The sequence below is a fragment of the Papio anubis genome, chromosome 6 (assembly GCF_008728515.1).
Source record: "Papio anubis isolate 15944 chromosome 6, Panubis1.0, whole genome shotgun sequence".
In the NCBI taxonomy this organism is placed as follows: Eukaryota; Metazoa; Chordata; class Mammalia; order Primates; family Cercopithecidae; genus Papio; species Papio anubis.
The window spans coordinates 25,670,824-25,688,440 of NC_044981.1; the positions used below are offsets into that span (position 1 = coordinate 25,670,824).

Here is a 17,617-nt window from a genome sequence, read left to right on the forward strand (position 1 = left end):
GTTACAGGCTGCAGTGCAGTAGCAAGTATAGCTGGGAGGGAGGAATTCCAAGGACTGAGGCAAATTTTTAATGATGAGGAGGTAACTCGATAAAGTCACAAGAAGATGTTGGTTTCATCTCTTAGTAGACATTAACCTGAGTCCAGAATCACCAAATCCCATACCAGCTATCTCCTTTCTTGGCAGCTACCTCAGCCAGGTTTTGATATCTGTGAAAGGGGACTCACCAGGAAGAATATCTCCTCAGTAACAGCCAGGATGTTGACCTCAGTAGACTAAATGGCCTTCTATCTGTGCCTCATAGGAATTGCGAGGCAGCCTGTGTGTCCTCCTTGGCTACTTTTTTTAGGACCTTCGTTCTAATTTTGGCCACATTGATATAGAAGAGCCACTGAGGGACCAGCCAAAGAGGGACAAAAGTGTTTCTCCATCAGGCCTGGCACAGAAGGCATCTTGCCTCTGCTCCCTGGATCCCATCTGGTTCTCTTGGTCAATAGAGGCAGGGTTCCTCTCAAGTACAGGTCAGAGAGCTATGTGAGAGAGCCAATCCCAAAGCAACCAAAGAATTCATTCAATAGATGACAATCTAGATGAAAACAAAAGCTTGCAATCTCGTGGTTCCCTTCACCAAAAGCATCTATTCATCCATGCGCTGATTCAGTTGTGCACACCTCAGAGTAGTGAGAGTTGAGGAGCCCTGTGTGCCCTGAGAGGCTGGGGTTAATAAAGGGCTCAGAGCGACTGCTCTCTGCCCTCTTAGTCCATATCCAATATGACCTACCTATGTTTACAATGCTAAAATAACTAACATCATGCACAGACTGTAACTTATAAAGGCGAAATAAAAGGAAAGCAGTTAATTATACAATAACGCACATTTTAGTGTATAAGTGCTTGTATACAATCATAGTGAAGATATAATGAAGTGATCACATGCTTTCACCTGTGTAGAATTATAAATGGGGCAGCTGAGATGCTAACTGATACAATTGTGGCACTTTGGTAAGTCAGGTGCTGTTGATATGATTTCATGAAATAATAAATAAGTATTGACAGAGTTCCAAATGAGACAAAATACATTCATCTCTCAACACAATTCATCTACCATGTGGAAAATTTATGTAAGTAGTAAATTATGCAAACCTTGAGTTTTTATGCAAATAAGAATTCAGTTCCAAGCACAAATAATTAAAAGCAGGATTTTTACAGACACGATTGCCCCCCTGGACATTTGAAATTCAAGTGAGACATGGGACAATTCTTCATTCTGTGGAAATTTCCATGTAATGCCAGAAACCTAATATCCCTGGCCCTATGCACAAAATGCTAGTTGTGCCCCCTCTATCACTGTGATAACTAATAGGGCCTTCTGCATATGTCCAAACACTCTGTAGAGGCGGGTTTGCTATGGTCCTGCTGGTAGGGCGGGGACTATGCCTTAACCCCTTGAATAACTTCTCACTTGGTGGAGTGTTGTGCAATGAGGGGGATTCAATGAGTAGTTGTGAATTGATGGAGTTACAGTAGCACTGAATAAAGATGCAAGGCAGCAAAATCAGTTAGTACAGTCTTCCCTAAGTATCCTCTGGGGATTGGTTCCAGAACCTCCGCAGATACCAGATACCCAAATCCTCGGATGCTCAAGTCCCACAGTTGGCCCTGAAGAACCCACAGATATGGGGTGCCAAGTGTATTTCAAAACCAGTTTGATATGGAATTTGAAAATGAGAACTGTGGTAAGCAGAATAAAGATGTCCACATCTTAGGCTGAGTGCGGTGGCTCACACTTGTAAACCCAGCACTGTGGGAGGCCAAGGCAGGTGCATCACTTGAGGTCAGAGTTCGAGACCAGCCTGGCTAACATAGTGAAACCCTGTCTCTACTAAAAATACAAAAAAAAAAAAAAAATTATTAGCCCGGCGTGGTGGTGCATGCCTGTAGTCCCAGCTCTTCAGGAGGCTCAGGCAGGAGATTCGCTTGAACTCAGGAAGAAGAGGTTGCAGTGAGCCAAGATTGCATCACAGTACTCTAGCTAGGTGACTAAGCGAGATTCCATCTCAAAAAAAAAAAAAAAAAAAGGTGTCCACGTCCTAATACCCAAACTGGTGACTATTTCATGTTACAAGGCAAGAATGAATTAAAGTTGCAGATATAATTAAGTTTGCTAATCAACAGACTTTAAAATAGAGATTATTCTGGATTATCCACATTGGGCCCAATGTAATAACAAAGATCCTTTAAATATGGAAGAGGGAGTCAGAAGGTCAGAGTCACAGAGAGATTTGAAAATGCTAGTTGCTGGCTTTAAAGTGGAAGAAGAGGCTAAAGAATGTAGGCAGTCTCTAGAACCCGAAAAAAGGCAAGGGAAGGGATTCTCCCTGAGCCTCCAGAAGGAATGTGGCCCTGTTGAGAGCTTGAATTTTGCCCAGTGAGATCAATTTCAGACTTCAGCTGCAAGTGCTGTAAATGATTATGGTCATTTGAAGCCACTATGTTTGTGGCAGTGTGTCACAGCAGCACTAGGAAACTAATACAACAACAAAGAGGCCTTAAAACATTTGCAGATAGGAATTTTCTCTCTCTACTTTCAGCTCTGAAATGCAGCTCAATTCCTCTACATAAAAGCACCTCCCAAGTATATGTGCTGTGACTGGCAACATGATTTAGGCTGCCCGGGGCCAGCAAATAGTAAGAACAATATTCCTTGCAGACTTCCAGGATATTCTATCTTCTAATTGGCTCAAATTAATTCCCTCTATTCTGAGCATTTGGAGGAGGAAAGATTTTCCACATAGTTGTATTACATTTTTTCTACTTTTTCTATATATCCTCACGACTATGAATACAACATGAATCTAATGTTGAATCTATTGAAACTGACTGTATCCTATTAAAGTATAATTATAATTATACAGAAAAGACAGACATATTTGCTTTCTAAAACAAAAACAAGATTATTTTAAAATTGAGATATAATTTAAGTACCATAAAATTTACCCTTTTAAAGTATACAATTTGGTAGATTTTAATATATTCATAAAGTCCAGTCATCACCAGTATCTAATGTTAGAACATTTCATTATGCCAGAAGGATACCCAGTACCCATTAGCAGTCACTCCCCTCTTCCTCCTCCCACAAGACCCTGGCAACCACCAATCTACTTTCTCTTTCTATCGACTTACCTATTCTGGGCATTTCATATAAATGGAATCATACAATATGTGCCTTTCCTATCTGGCTATTTCACTTGGAGTAATGTTTTCAAGGTTCATCCATGTTGTAACTTTATCCCTTTTTATGGCTGAGTAATAGTCCCGTGTATGTACATATCACATTTTGTCCATTCATCAGTTGATGTTCATTTGAGTTATTTTCACTTTTTAGAGATTATGAATAATGTTGCTACATGTTTTGGGTTAAATATGTGTTTGTGATTCTCTTGGTTATATATTAAGAAGCAGAACTTTTGGTTCATATAGTAATTTTACATTTAATTTTCTGAGGAACTGCCAAAATGTTTTCTAAAGTGGCTGCACCATTTTACATTCCCACCAACAATGTATCAGGATTTTAATTTCTCCATATTCTAATTAGTACTTGTTATTGTTTGCATCTTTTTTAATCATAAAAAAGAAGATACTACTTCACATCTAGTGAGTGTGAAGTAGTATCTCATTGTGATTTGCATTTTGAATATTTTTTATGTATTATTGGCCATTTGTATGTCTTCTTTGGAGAAATGTCTGTTCAGATCCTTTGTGCAATTAGAAAATTGGGTGATTTGTCCTTTTGTTATTGAACTGTAAGAGTTCTATGTATATTCTGTTTACTAGACATTTCTCAGATGTATAATCAGCAAAAACTTTTTTCCATTTTGAGAGTTGTGTTTTCATTTTCTTGATGATGTCCTTTGAAGCACAAATGTTTTTAATTCTCATGAAGTCCAATTTGTCTAATGTTTTTGGTTGTTTGTGTTTTAGATATCATATCTAGGAAGCCACTGCCAAAATCCAAGCTCATGAAGATTTACCCCTTTGTTTCCTTCTAAGAGTTATATAAATTATAAAGTTTCTGTTTTATGTAAATCCGTTTCATGTTAATTGTTTAATATGGTGTAAGGTGGGGGCACAATTTAATTATTTTGCATGTAGATATCTACTTGTCCCAACACCATTTCTTGAATATTTTTCCTTACTGAATGGTCTTGGCACCCTTTCTGAAAATCAATTGACCATATGTATGGGTTTATTTCTGTACTCTCAATTCTTTTCCATTTATCTACATATCTGTCATTATGCCAATACACACTATCTTGATTCTGTAGATTTGTAGGCAAATTTTGAAACAAAAAATGTGAGTCCTCAAACTTTGTTCCTCTTTTTCAAGATTGTTTTGGCTATCCTGGTTCATTTGCATATTCACATGAATTTTAGGACCAGATTGTCAATTTCTGCAAAAAAGCCAATTCAGATTTTGATGAGGATTGTTTTGAACTTGCAGATCAATTTGGGGAGCATTGTCTCCTTAAAAATATTAAGTCTCCCAATGTATGAACGTGGGATGTTTTTTCATTTACTTAAGTCTTTAATTTGTTTTAACAAGGTTTTGTAGTTTTCAGTCTACAAATTGAACCTCTTTCATTAAATTTTTTAAATATTTTATTCTTTTTGATACTATCATAAAAGGATTAGTATTCCAAATTCCACTTTTGGACTGGCCATTGTTAATGTATAGAAATGTCATTGAATTTTTTATATTAATCTTGCATTCTGCCAGTGTGCTGGATTTGTTTATTAGCTCTAGTAGTTTTTTGTTGGATTCCTTAGGATTTTATATATACAAGATTGTATCATCTATAAAGAGATAGTTTTACTTCTTTCTATTCTGCCAATCTGTGCTTTTAATGGAGTATTTAATATGTGTATATTTAACGTGATTACTGAGAAGGTAGGATTTATATTTGCTATTTGTTTTCTCTTTGTCTTAAGTTTTAAAAATTCCTCTATTCTTCCATTACCGCTTCCTGCACGTTAAACAGACATTTTCAAATGTATTATTTTAATTCCCTTATTTTTCTTTTGCTATTTTTTTGAGTTATTTTCTTAGCGGTTGTCTGCTAGATTACAATTAACATTTTAATTTAGATCAAATCTAATTGTGGATTAGTAACAACTTAATTTCAATATTATACCCCAAATTTTACTTCTATATAGTTCAAATGCCTTTCTCCTCCTTTCTGTTGTTAAAATTATATCTTTATATATCGTGTGCTCAACAACATAGATTTTTAGTTATTGTTTTATGAAATTGTAATTTAAATCAGATAGCAAAAAAGTTACACACAAAAAAATACATTTATGCCGTATTTTATATTGGGTTATATATTTACTGCTTCTGGTGCTCTTTATTTTTTCATGTGGATTTACGTTATTGTCTAGTGTCCTTTAATTTCAACCTGAAGGACTCCCTCTAGTATTTCTTATAGGTCATGTTTTTGGTGTATTGATGATTTTTGTTGTTATTTATTTGGTGACTTTTCTGAACTAATTCTATGAAGTCTATATTCTTTGTCAGGTGTGTCCACTGAAGTCTCTGCTAGGTTAGTTCAATGGTCAGTTCATGATTGGACAGAGATTTTCTAAAATGTCTTGGACCGGTAGGTAAAACAAACTTTGCTTGGAACGTGTGTGGTGGGGCAGGTTGAGTAGCTGCGGTCATTTGGTTTCCGGCAAGATTCAGCTATTTTGGGGGCCAGGTGCGGTGGCTGACGCCTGTAATCCCAGCACTTTGGGGGAGGCCAGGCGGGAGGATCCGCGGAGTCGGGAGATGAGGGGCCATCCTAGCTAACTGCAGTGAAAACCCCATCTCTACTAAAAGAAATACAAAAATTACTTGAGGTAGTAGCGAGGCACCACCTTAGTCCCAACCACTCGAGACTAGAGGCAGGAGAATAAGCGTGAACAGGAGAGCTAGAGCTTACAGTGGCCGAGATAAGCACCATTGCATTCCAACCTAGGCGACAGAGTGGGAACTCTGTGTCTTAAGCGTGGTGGCTCAACGCCTGTAATCCCAGCACTGGGAGAGCCAGCTGAGATCCTAATCAGGAGATCGAGACCAGAGTGCCCGCCTCTACTAAATACAAAAATATTAGCGGCCTTGGTGGTGGGCGCCTGAGTCCCAGCTACTCCAGGAGGCTGAGGCAGAAATAGTGAACCGGGGAGGCGGAGCTTGCAGTGAGCCAAGATGCAGCCACTGCACTCCTGTCTGGGCGACAGAGTGAGACTCCGTCTCAAAAAAAAAAAAGATTTAGCTGTTTTTTTTCAAAGTAAACACTCCCCAGATTGCTGCAAGACTTTAATTGTTTTCCAGAGCTCTGGGAAAATTATTTTGACTATTTTTTCCAGTTTTCTCATTGTTTTATGGAGGAGAGAATTTCCAGAAGGCCATAACGTGCATTTTCCACCGAGATGAACTTTTAAAAGTCTGTGGTGACTACTAATCTCTACGAGTTTTTCCCAATTAATTTCTCTGTTTTTGTGATGTAAGAAGTTCTGTCTTTCAAGTACCTATTCTGTTTTGCAGGAAATTGTCTGTACTTTCCACACACCAGGGCTATAAATTTTCATATAACTGAGAGCTGAACGATCCTTATGTGGATTTTTTTTTTTTTTAAATTTAGGATTCTGGCTCTTCAGGAAAACTTCCTTCTCCAATTTAAAATGGATGTAAGTAGTGACATTTCTATAGATGGGTTTATGTCATTGCTGTTTCTCTACGGATTTGAGCAGGAAAGAAGAAGGGAAGGCATCTATTTGCTCTACTTTATAACTTATTTAGAAACAGACAAGGCTCAGTGTGGAATCAAGGGATCTTAAAGGTCATTGACTCAAAGTTTACAAAAGTTGTCCAGGACTCTGGAAGAATTGTACAGCTGAATTGTCACATTGCTGGACTGACATAATGTTTTTTCCTTACACAGGCTTGTTCTACTGAAGAAAGGAAAAGGGACTTTGAGAAAATCTTTGCCCACTATGATGTTGTAAGTGTGCCTCTTTATATTGTGCTGGCCATCTTTGAGTAGGAAACTTGTTTAGCCCCTACGTGGAACCATCTTACCCAACAGACCCTAAACTTACATGATGAATACCAATGCCATCTGTGTGTTTCTAGGTCAAGGTACCCTCAACTTCTCTATAGACCTTCTGAGAATAGAGTAAAAAGAGCCAAAGGAGTACACATGGTTGAGAAAAGAAAAAAAAAAGATAACTTTTTTTTTGGCTCCTCGGACCCAAACTACAAGTTTTCTCCTTGTAGGACTAAGAGTTCATTTATAATATCATGCATAAAAACATACAACCCCCCAACCCAGTATTCAACCCAAAGAAATAGAGGACAAGTCATACCTATTTATCATAAAAACTATTTTTCTTGTAGAACCAATTATTTGATGAAAAGGGGAGAAAATAAAAATTATAAGTACAAAGTATGGCAAAGAGATTAAATTTCCTAAGGACATGATAGTATGATGTAAGAAGGAAGAAAAGTAGAAAAGCAGAAAAAAGTTGGGAAAGATTATAAGGATGTTTCCTTGAAACTAATCAGACTAGATAATTATGTGTCATGTTCTGAGCAGAAAACAGCATCACCTGGGAGAGGCAGTCTAGCATAGAGGTGGCTAAACATGTGACTTCTGTGACCAATTACCTAGGTTTGAATCATGGCTTATTACCTATGGGACCTTGGGCAGGTTCCTTAGCCTCACTGTGCTTTGTTTTCCTTATTCGTAAAATTGGGGTGATAAGGATAATAATACCTACCTTCTGGGGATGTTATGAGAATTAAATGAATTCAGGTTTAGAAAGCTTTTATGAGAGTGCCTGATAAGTACTATGTAAGTGTTTGGTAAATACACTAGGGAATGGAATTTTTAAAATGATATGTGAAAGGCTCAGGATTAAGAAATCACAAAGAGAGCAGATGAGTTATTATAGTGGAACTTTAGAGAATAAACAAATACTTTAATATGTATTGTATTTTATAGATGTTCATATTTGCATGTGTTATAAAATGGGAATAAAGGGTCTCATGTACAGACCAAATGATAATTCTAACATGTTCATTCAATGTAGTCTCCCTGGATTTAAAATAAATATTTTAGTAATCACCATATCATTGCCAAATTATAGGGCAAGATAAAAAAGTTTCAACCTATACCTCAAAGGATTAATATTATGTACAATTAACATTTATCTAAACTGAAGCCTAGGACTCAGGAAGCAAATAAAGTCAATATATGACATACGACTGCAATCTACAAAAGCCGAGGAACTCAAAAGTATGACTTCTCATTTGGTTACATGGAGCAGTTTTCAACGAGTTATTTTAATTCATGTGGAACATTCACGTCCTGCATGGAGAACATAAATTGGAACATGCCACTTCTAAATCTATTTGCGGCCACACAAGAATACTGATACGGTTTATTTATCTAATTTATTCCTTTGCTTTTTGGCTTAAGAAAATGATTTTTAGGCAATTGGATCTTTTCCTTTTCAGAGTAAAACGGGAGCCCTAGAAGGTCCAGAAGTGGATGGGTTTGTCAAAGACATGATGGAGCTTGTCCAGGTGAGTGCAGGTTCTTCTTATTATGAACTGGGGTTGTCATTTTGGTTGATTCCATTGTTTATGTATGGGAATCAGTGAGACTGAAGGTTAATGTCAAAGATAAAATCTAGAGATGCAGTTTATTGAATAACCTTTGAATTGCTATAAAACCCAACAAACCTCCCTCACTTTCTTAAGATTGTAGTTTAAATTACTTGAAGTTATCATACAGGTATCTTTTTACCATCATTTAAAGGCCAGCTATTTTACCGAAGGACCGCAGTGCCACTGAATATCTTTCTGTTCTATTTTTTGGTTATAGAAAGTCCCTTTTCCCTTTAGACTTGGTTATTAGAATAACTAAAACATTTAATTGAATTTCATGTAATAAAACTGATCTTCAGAATTTTATACATATATATATATATATATATATTTATTTATTTATTTATTTTTACTAAGAGGCTTATCTAATACCTAGCCTAAGATGGTTGTTTATGGGTTAAGACATTGCTGAGGTGGGGGCGGATGAAATTTAGATTATATTTATATCACACAGCTGTTTTATGTAGGATAGACAACGTTTAAAAAATTTCCTTTGAGGTCCTGTTGAACTGTATTGACCAGCTACATGATCCAGTTCAGCAGATCATTTCCAATTCTTCCATTTCCATGGGATTGTGTAGACAATGAATATAGTAGTCTTGTATCCTCAGGGAGTTTTTGAGTTGTTCAGAACACAATGATTCTTTTCTGGTCAGCCCAGATGGCAAAAAATTAGAGTAGCAATTATGAACTGTTTGTGGAGTTCCAGACTTCTTTGAAAATCCGATTAACACTATGGAGCCTTGCAGCTGAAAAATGTCCAGATATCAATTTTTGCATGAATCTCCAGAAAGTTTGTGTACTGTGATAGAGCAGGCGTGGATAAAACCCTCTCTGACGTCTAATTAGCCTGATGAGACGTCTTCTGTGACTCCCTTCTTTTGTTGTTCTCATCCCAACGGGTCCCTTGCCTCTTCTTTTCCTCGTTCTCTTGTTGCTCCTGTTGGAGATTTTACAGGCATTTGCACAGCCAGAATAATTGATGGGTATTGGTGTGATATTGCTTTTTATATTGATTGCTAGAGGAAAATCCCATTTCACCCATTATCTATTTAATGCCAGAATGGCTTCTGTAATAGAAACTGAGCAGTTATCTATAGGAATATTAAAGTTGCATGGCAGCATTTGCTGAACTAGAGTTTTAATTTGCTTTTGAGAGAATGAATGGGACAGTTTTTTGAGAGCTGCCTGGTCTCTTATGCATTGGATCCAAGGGCAGTGACTGCCTGAGTGTAGAGCCTGGGGGCTTTGGAACCTTACTGCACTCTACCCCACCACCCTCCACAGAGGTTCTGGCCTTCTGCTCTTCCATGGCCCACACACACAGCCCAGCTGTGAGTGTGGATGCACAGTCACAGTGAGCAATCAGTCATTAACCAAATCAACCTCCCTTCTTCTTTGCTCCCCCTTTTCTTTAGTCTCAAACTTGTGGGAAATAATTTTTTCTCAGGTCAGAGGTGTCATTTGTTGCTGAAAACAGTTTTGCGGCATCCCACGTCTTCGCCAGGCTGTGGGAGGCAGCTGGGCTGGGCTGAGGGATTAGGCTCTGCTTGAATCAGAATACATCTGATTTACAGAATTTGAAGCAGTGGTTTCCAGAGGGGCTGCCTTGGTTGGGGGTGGCTGCTGCTCTTCCTCTTTGGTAACCTCATTTTAGTTCTTCTCCCTTCTTTCTCTTTTCCCTCGCTATGAAAAGAACTGGAATTTTTTTTGTAGATGAGGCAGTGTAAAATGGGAGACAGTTGCTTTGGACTGTGACAGATCTGAGCTTTAATTCCAGATCAGCCATTTATGAACTGTATATCTGTGGGCAAGTTACTCAATCTCTCTGATACTTGTCTTCTCATCTGTTATATGGGCACAATATTTACGTCCCAAGGTTGCGTGCTGACTAGAAATAACATAAACACTGATCACAGACCCTGGGATATCGAATGATTCCCAAAAGTAATAGTCTTTGTTATTTTCTTAGAACAAAGCTGGTGTAATATTTGGAGTACATTTCTGAGCTTGAGAATAGTTATTGAAAGAGAATTTCATAAAAGGAATCAGCAGCTCAATGCATGGCTATGCCATTCTACTGGATATTCCTGTCCAAAACAATAATGTAAAAAAAGCCAGTACAAAAGAAAACTTCTAAAAGATAGGTATGTCAGATGGCAATTAACTAACATATTTTAGTATGCATAGCTTGAACATTTTTGCTTCCTTTCTGATTATAAAATTATCTCTGCATACTATAGAAAAATGTTGAAAATAAAGGCAAGTAAAAGTTAAGAAGCTGACGAGAATTCAAGCTAAGAATTCAGATTCTAGGCTGACCCCCGGGGTTCCAGGCCTGATTTTACCACTCCCTGCCATGAGACCTTGGGCAAGTTGTTTTGCATCTCCAAACCTCAGTTTTCTCATCTGGAAGATGGAAATTGTCATAGATCCTACTTCCATAAAGTTGCCATGAAGATTACAGAAGGAAAATCTGAATAAGGCAATTAATATTGTGCTACTTCACTAATTAATACCATGGTAATAAATTATTATTAAAAACAGAAAACATTGGCTTTACCACATATTGATCTGGAAAGTGATATAACTGTCATAACTTTAGTGACTATGATACTTGCTATTTCCATATGATTTTTCTAAGAGAAAGCCCAGATATCTGTAATCAGTGTAATTTTACTGGATCCCTTCGTAAAAAAATCATGATTTTTGAATCTGGATAATCTTAATAATCTTCAATAACTCTGCCTTTCAGTTGTCATTGAGTTTGGCAATGGTTTCCAAAGGCCAGTAGGAGGAAAATCCAAACCAACAATGTAGCAGACAAGACATTTTTTCCAGAGAAAATGAAAGAGATGGGAAAAATACTAGACCATGCAAAAAATTAGTTGGAAGCAGAGATCAGCCTCATTCTTCAATGGATTTATATCACCTCTATGGGAAGGTGAAGATCCTTGTCCCTTTTTGCCTCTCTGTTTCTGTGGAGCTGCTGGGGCAGCACAAAGGCACCTCTCAGTGTAAGCATCAGGCCAATTTGAGACAGAGCTAGTTCCTAGGGACCTAGTCAGACTGTGGTCAGTAATTCGGAAGGAATTTATTGGGATTCTCCAGATGATTTGTTGAGCTAAAACATATGTACACAGTAGTTCATTATTAATGTTCTCCTCCGATAATTGAAGGTGCATACACTTACTGTGTCTTTCCTAGTCTTTACTGGACCTTCCTTAGTCTTCTAGGTTTCTTTAAAAATACTCACCATATAATTTGTATGCTGTAGTCAAAAGATGACCAGTAGTTGAATTTCACATTTCTTGGCTTTATAAACAGAGTCTTTCCTGTGACTTTTTTCTTTATTTTCATTTTATAAAAAAGGGCCATGGGAGAAGTAAACAAATCAGTATTTGGAATTTATTTTAAAAGACGGTGTCAGAGAGCATATACCATGGGGTCAGCAGGAACGTGGCCCAGTTACAAAGTCTGGGTCAGGGTTTTTGGTGTTTGCAGTAATAACTCTGAAGTAAGCTTATCTTATAGTCTTTTAATTCTTGGACAATCATATATGATGTATATATTGACTTTACATGAACAAGATTATTTGGTTATCAAAACACCTCATTCCCCAAGCTCTGAAAAATGGCACCCAAGTCTTTCCTCTGTCAATCTGATAAGATAGCAGGTCCCTGAGGAATAAACACGGTTTCTTTTTTTCCAACAAATGTATTGAGATATGATTGACACTTAAAAAAGCACTGTATATACCTAATGTATACAATTTGATGCATTTGGATGTAAGTATACATCCATGAAACCACATCATGATCAATGACATAAACTTATCCATTATCTGCAAACATTTCTCTAGCCACCCCCTCCACCTTTTTTTTTGTCTTTTTGTTTTGTTTTGTTTTCTTTTATGTCAAGAACACTTAACATAACATTTACCCTCATAGTAAATTTCCAAGTATACAATATTGTTAATCATATGCACAATAACTTCTGTACAAGATTTTTGTTTGTTTGTTTTTGAGATGGAATCTCACTCTGTTGTCCAGGCTGGAGTGCAATGGTGTGATCTTGGCTCACTGCAACCTCCACCTCCTGGGTTCATGTGATTCTCCTGCCTCAGCCTCCTGAATATCTGGGAATCACAGGTGCACGCCACCACACCCAGCTAATTTTCATAATTTTAGTAGAGATGGTGTTTCACCATGTTGTCCAGACTTGTCTCAAATTCCTGACCTCAAGTGATCTGCCCACCTCAGCCTCCCAAAGTGCTGGTATTACAGGCGTGAGCCACTCTGCCTGGCCTACAAGACTTTTTAACAATCCGTAGCTCACTCAGAGCAGCATAAAAATCAACACAAAAATCCACAACTTAAATTAGAAAGTAGAATGGCAAGAAATTCAAGATCTCCCAAGAGAAGGTATAAATGTGAACGGTAACATCGGAAGCCAAATAAATTGGCTGCCTGGAAGTGATGGGAGTTCCTGCCCACAGGCTTCCCTAAAGTTCTTTCTTTTCCTTGATGGACACCCCATTTGCTTTTTCTCTGCTATTGACAGGAAAATGGTTGGTAAGAGGGGACAATACCTCTTGTTATTGATAGATTCAATAAAGGATTGAATCTAACATGTGCCTCTCTAAAGAGCTAGCCCTTCGCAAAAATGTTTCTTTTCACTTTTAAATTGTAAAAATGATACATGTGTCATAGAGAAATCAGAAAACAGAAACCAGAAAAAACAGAAGCATAACTTCTATGTTCTAACAGACTGACTGTGAACTGACTTCTCTCCTATGTATGTTTTTATATGGTTGAGATTATAGTGAATAATAGACATTACAATATAATAGTATATTATATGTAATATAGAGTATACTATATATAGCCTATTATAGAATAATAGTAATGGTCATTCAGTAACCACATAATATTTCACCTGTGGTTAGATCATAATTTACTTAAACATTCCCCTATTACTAATACTTTAGATAGTGTCCCATGTCTGTGATTCAAAACAATAATGCAATAATATCTTTGTGCAAAAATCTTTCTCTATATTTGGCCTCGTCCCAGGAATAAAATTACTAAATCAAGTGGTTTGCATGCTTTAAAATTCCTGGGATCCATTGTCAAGTTTTAGCAAACATCTGAAGAAAGAGCAGGTGTGTTTTCCCATTTCGTTCTTCAATGTCCTTTCCTCCAACCTGACTTTTCTTCCCCTCACTACCCAGAAAGTTGATGATGACTTCATTTTGACCTAGCTTTGTCTATCAAGGAAGATAGCATTCTGGTATATATAGTATATGTTTTCACACTATTAAGTTAGGGACTTAAAGTGCTGCCATCTCTTGAGTGATGAAAAACTGAAAAGAGAGGATAGGTGGCAAGGAGAAGAAAATGTAATCCCAAAGAGTGAATATCTAACAAAAGAATATCTGGGGTGGTGGGAACTAGTGATGGGAAGAAAGTTGGAAGATTGAAGAGGTTCTTCCTGGAGCTTCTCAAATTACAACACTGCTAGGAGACTTCCCAGTATCAGAGCAGACATTTCCATTTGCCTAGTAAAGTGATCCTAAAGGAACACCAATGTAATTTCTTATTTTCATTTTAAAAAGCAATGGCAGGTGATAATTTGTAAACAAGCTGAGGCTTGTTGGTAGAGACCTGAACAGATATCTAAAGCAATAATATCTTAACTTGTGCCTGTCGCCTCAATGTTTTAAAACACCACTGTGGCCAATAAATAGTTAACTGGAGACCGAAAACATGTTGTAATTTTGCATGGTTAGAGAATAAGTTTCTGGTTAATTAAATATTTTGATTGATAGAGAATTATTTTAAGTGGATTACAATAAAATGCACTTACCATCAGTGAAACTCTAATTCAGTTCCTCTAGTGGTCAGAATATGGTCCAGTGTTGGAGTCATGATGACTCTAAGATAGAGATTTGTGGAGTGCTGGTTAACAGAAGGCTTGGATATGAACTTTAATTATTTTAAGAGAATTGGAATGTACAGGAAAGGGTAGTTGTATGACAAAAACAGGAAGGCTGCATTTGAGGATAGTCATTCACTAATTTCATAGATATAATTGAGTATCTACTACGGGCAAGAATTGGGAAGAGAAGGCCAGACCCAAAGGTCCCCCAACTGCCAGGATTAAAGGGAAACAGGTCAGCATTTTTCAATCAATTTTATCTCAGATCCACTCTCACACTGTCCTATGAGATGAATGAGGAAAAAATTACACTTTTACATGAAAGGTTATGATACAGTGTAGTGATGAAAAATATACACTTTGGGACCTGCCTGCCTGGATTTGTATCTTGGTTCTGACATGGCTCAGCTGTGTGACAGTGGGCAAGTTAATTAACCTCTCTGTGCTTTAGTTTACTCATCTATGAATTAATGATGAAAGTAGATACAACCTCCTAGGGTTGTTCTGAAGATTAGAGTTTTTACCTCAGGAACCTATCTGCAATTATATTAGTCACTTGTTATAAAAACTCTTGTTAAGACTGAGGCTCCAAGGGTTTCTGGTGATGTGTCTTCAGTGACACGTGCATTTTTTGAGCTGTGGCATTTAGGTCTCCTGACTCATATTGAGTTGTTCAATATTAAAAACATAACTCAAAAGGTCCGCAGGAACTTCCCTTACATACATCCGCATTCATTTCCACATCCCCTAACACACATACATTCATACACCAAAAATATTTTCCACTCACTGGAAGGAAATAATTACTATGGTGGGAAACAAAGCCCATTATTCTTCAATTACAAAACAAAACAAAAACAAACTTAGAATAGTTTGAATGAGGTAAATACATTGGCAAATTAATTCACACTAATGTGTAAATGACTACCACTTGAGTATTTTTCTAATCTTGGGATTTGCCAAAAGGATCCTGGGGCCATTTAGTGGAGAAAAGTTTTAGCAACAAGTCACTGAAGATGGTGAAAAGCAAAAATTCCCACATTGCACTGTACCACAAATGAACTCCCACCAGGGGGGTCTCAGAATGCAGCCTGTTTTCAGGACCTCTGAGCCCCATTTCCTCGGGCCACATCTATACTTGCCTGGTACTGGCAGAGAACTACAAGAGAACCTATTGACAGGTCGAGCTACATTGTGGCCTCAGAGTCTAATCATTCAGGGCACTCTCCACAGAAGAGTGAAGTTGATCAAATTTATCTTCTGGTCCCAGACTTTCAGCTCCTGATCTCTCTCTGAACACCAGCCCTACTCCGGTGTTTATTATTCCCGCTCTGCCGTCTGGCTCCCAATTTCCTTTGCTGTTTCCTCCTTCCTCCTATTTAAAAACTGCTATCAATAATAGATTTGGTGTCAGTCATTTGCTCCATTGGACAGTGCAAATTAACGAGTCTTAATGTGGCTTGCTAGTTAAGGGACAGTTTGTTTTTCCCCTACTGATGACGTTTTTAGTGATTTTGTTTTTGGAAACGAAAAAAACCTTGGGGCAGGGTTGGGTAATGGAGAGTGCTTCCCAGAGCCCCTGAAATCAAACCTGCGGGTGGCTGCCTTCTCTGTTCACTCATAAAACTACTCCGGTAATCAAGGGGCTTGGAAATTTGACTAAATTTGTTTTTTGTTTTTTCTCTTTGTATATTGACTTTTAAATTTAGATTTGTGAACACAAGTTTTCTGAAAAGGAATTTGGTGGAAAGGCTTTACTCCCGTTAATTGTTTGAAAATGGGGCTGGGCATGATGGCTCATGCCTCTAATCCCAGCACTTTGGGAGGCCGAGGCCGGTGTATCATCTCAGGTCGGGAGTTTGAGACCAGCCTGGCCAACATAGTGAAACCCCATCTCTATGGAAAAAATACAAAGTTAGCCGGGTGTGGTGGTGGGCACCTGTAATCCCGGCTAATTGGGAGGCTGAGGCAGGAGAATTGCTTGAACCTGGGAGGTGGAGGTTGGAGGTTGCAGTGAGCTGAGATTAGCCACTGCACTCCAGCCTTGGTGACAAGAGTGAAACTCCGTCTAAAAAAAAAAAAGAAAAAACGGGAAAATGGAGGACACACTTTTCAGTGTAAACCAGGGTGCAGAGAACAAAAGGGGGTTTGAATCTTACAGTCAGTGCCCACCCAGGTTTCCAGCGAGTTCTGTTTATGCAAATAAAGGATTCAAACTTGCTTAGTTCCGATTGGTTGTTGGAGCTGAATTCTGATTGGTCAATAGAGCTGAGCCCTGATTGGTTAATTTAACTGAGTTCTGATTGGTTGGTTCAGATGAGCTCTGAAAGCCCCCAAAAGAAAAAGGTGCTGGTTTTCAGGGAACTTGAGTAAGCTGTCATCTCTAGTCAAAAAAGGACCACTTGGATCTATTTTAAATTTAGGGCCAGTGGCTGTGCACGGTGGCTCATGCCTGTAATCCTAGCACTTTGGGAGGCCAAGGTGGGCGGATCACCTGGGGTCAGGAGTTCAAGAGCAGCCTGGCCAACATGGTGAAACTGTGTCTCTACTAAAATACAAAAATTAGCCGGGCATGATGGCGGGTGACTGTAATTCCAGCTACTTGGGAAGCTGAGAGGGGAGAATCGCTTGAACCTGGGAGACGGTGGTCGCAGTGAGCCGAGATCACTGCCACTGCACTCCAGCCTGGGCGGCTGAGACTCCGTCTCAAAAAAAAAAAAAAATTTAGGGCCAGTGAGCCACGTGAGATCCATTTTGAACGATGGGCTCTTTGATTTTGACGTTTATTCACAGTTGCATCAGCACTCATGTAGTTTCTTTAGGCCAGCCTTTTCTCCACAAGAATGGTATGAAATTTTGCAATGAGCACTCAATTGGAATCAGAGGACTATTGAGGACTATCTCCAATTGTCAGAGGACTGTTGGACTATTCTTGGGCTCAAAAATGCTGCCACAACTTTCCAGCTT

General features: G+C 38.2%; 2 protein-coding genes across 6 annotated transcripts in view; one reads left to right on the forward strand and one right to left on the reverse strand.

Moving 5' to 3' along the window:
- SCGN (secretagogin, EF-hand calcium binding protein) overlaps positions 1-17,617 on the forward strand; it is a 52,500-nt gene that overhangs the window by 33,622 nt on the left and 1,261 nt on the right. The window contains exons 8-10 of the mRNA XM_003897140.3: positions 6,681-6,726; positions 6,981-7,040; positions 8,558-8,626. Of these exons, the coding sequence (XP_003897189.1) occupies positions 6,681-6,726; positions 6,981-7,040; positions 8,558-8,626 (175 nt within the window). The remainder of the gene's footprint in view (positions 1-6,680; positions 6,727-6,980; positions 7,041-8,557; positions 8,627-17,617) is intronic.
- LOC103883540 (histone H2A type 1-A) overlaps positions 1-17,617 on the reverse strand; it is a 134,659-nt gene that overhangs the window by 891 nt on the left and 116,151 nt on the right. Inside the window, exons 1-2 of one of the 5 annotated variants that reach the window (XR_001901607.1) lie at positions 16,810-16,836; positions 14,579-14,647 (exon numbers count right to left, since the gene is read on the reverse strand). The exons of the other annotated variants lie outside the window; for them this stretch is intronic. The gene's annotated coding sequence lies outside the window, so the exon portion shown is untranslated. Of the gene's footprint in view, positions 1-14,578; positions 14,648-16,809; positions 16,837-17,617 lie in introns of those variants that run through there. 5 annotated transcript variants of the gene reach the window in all.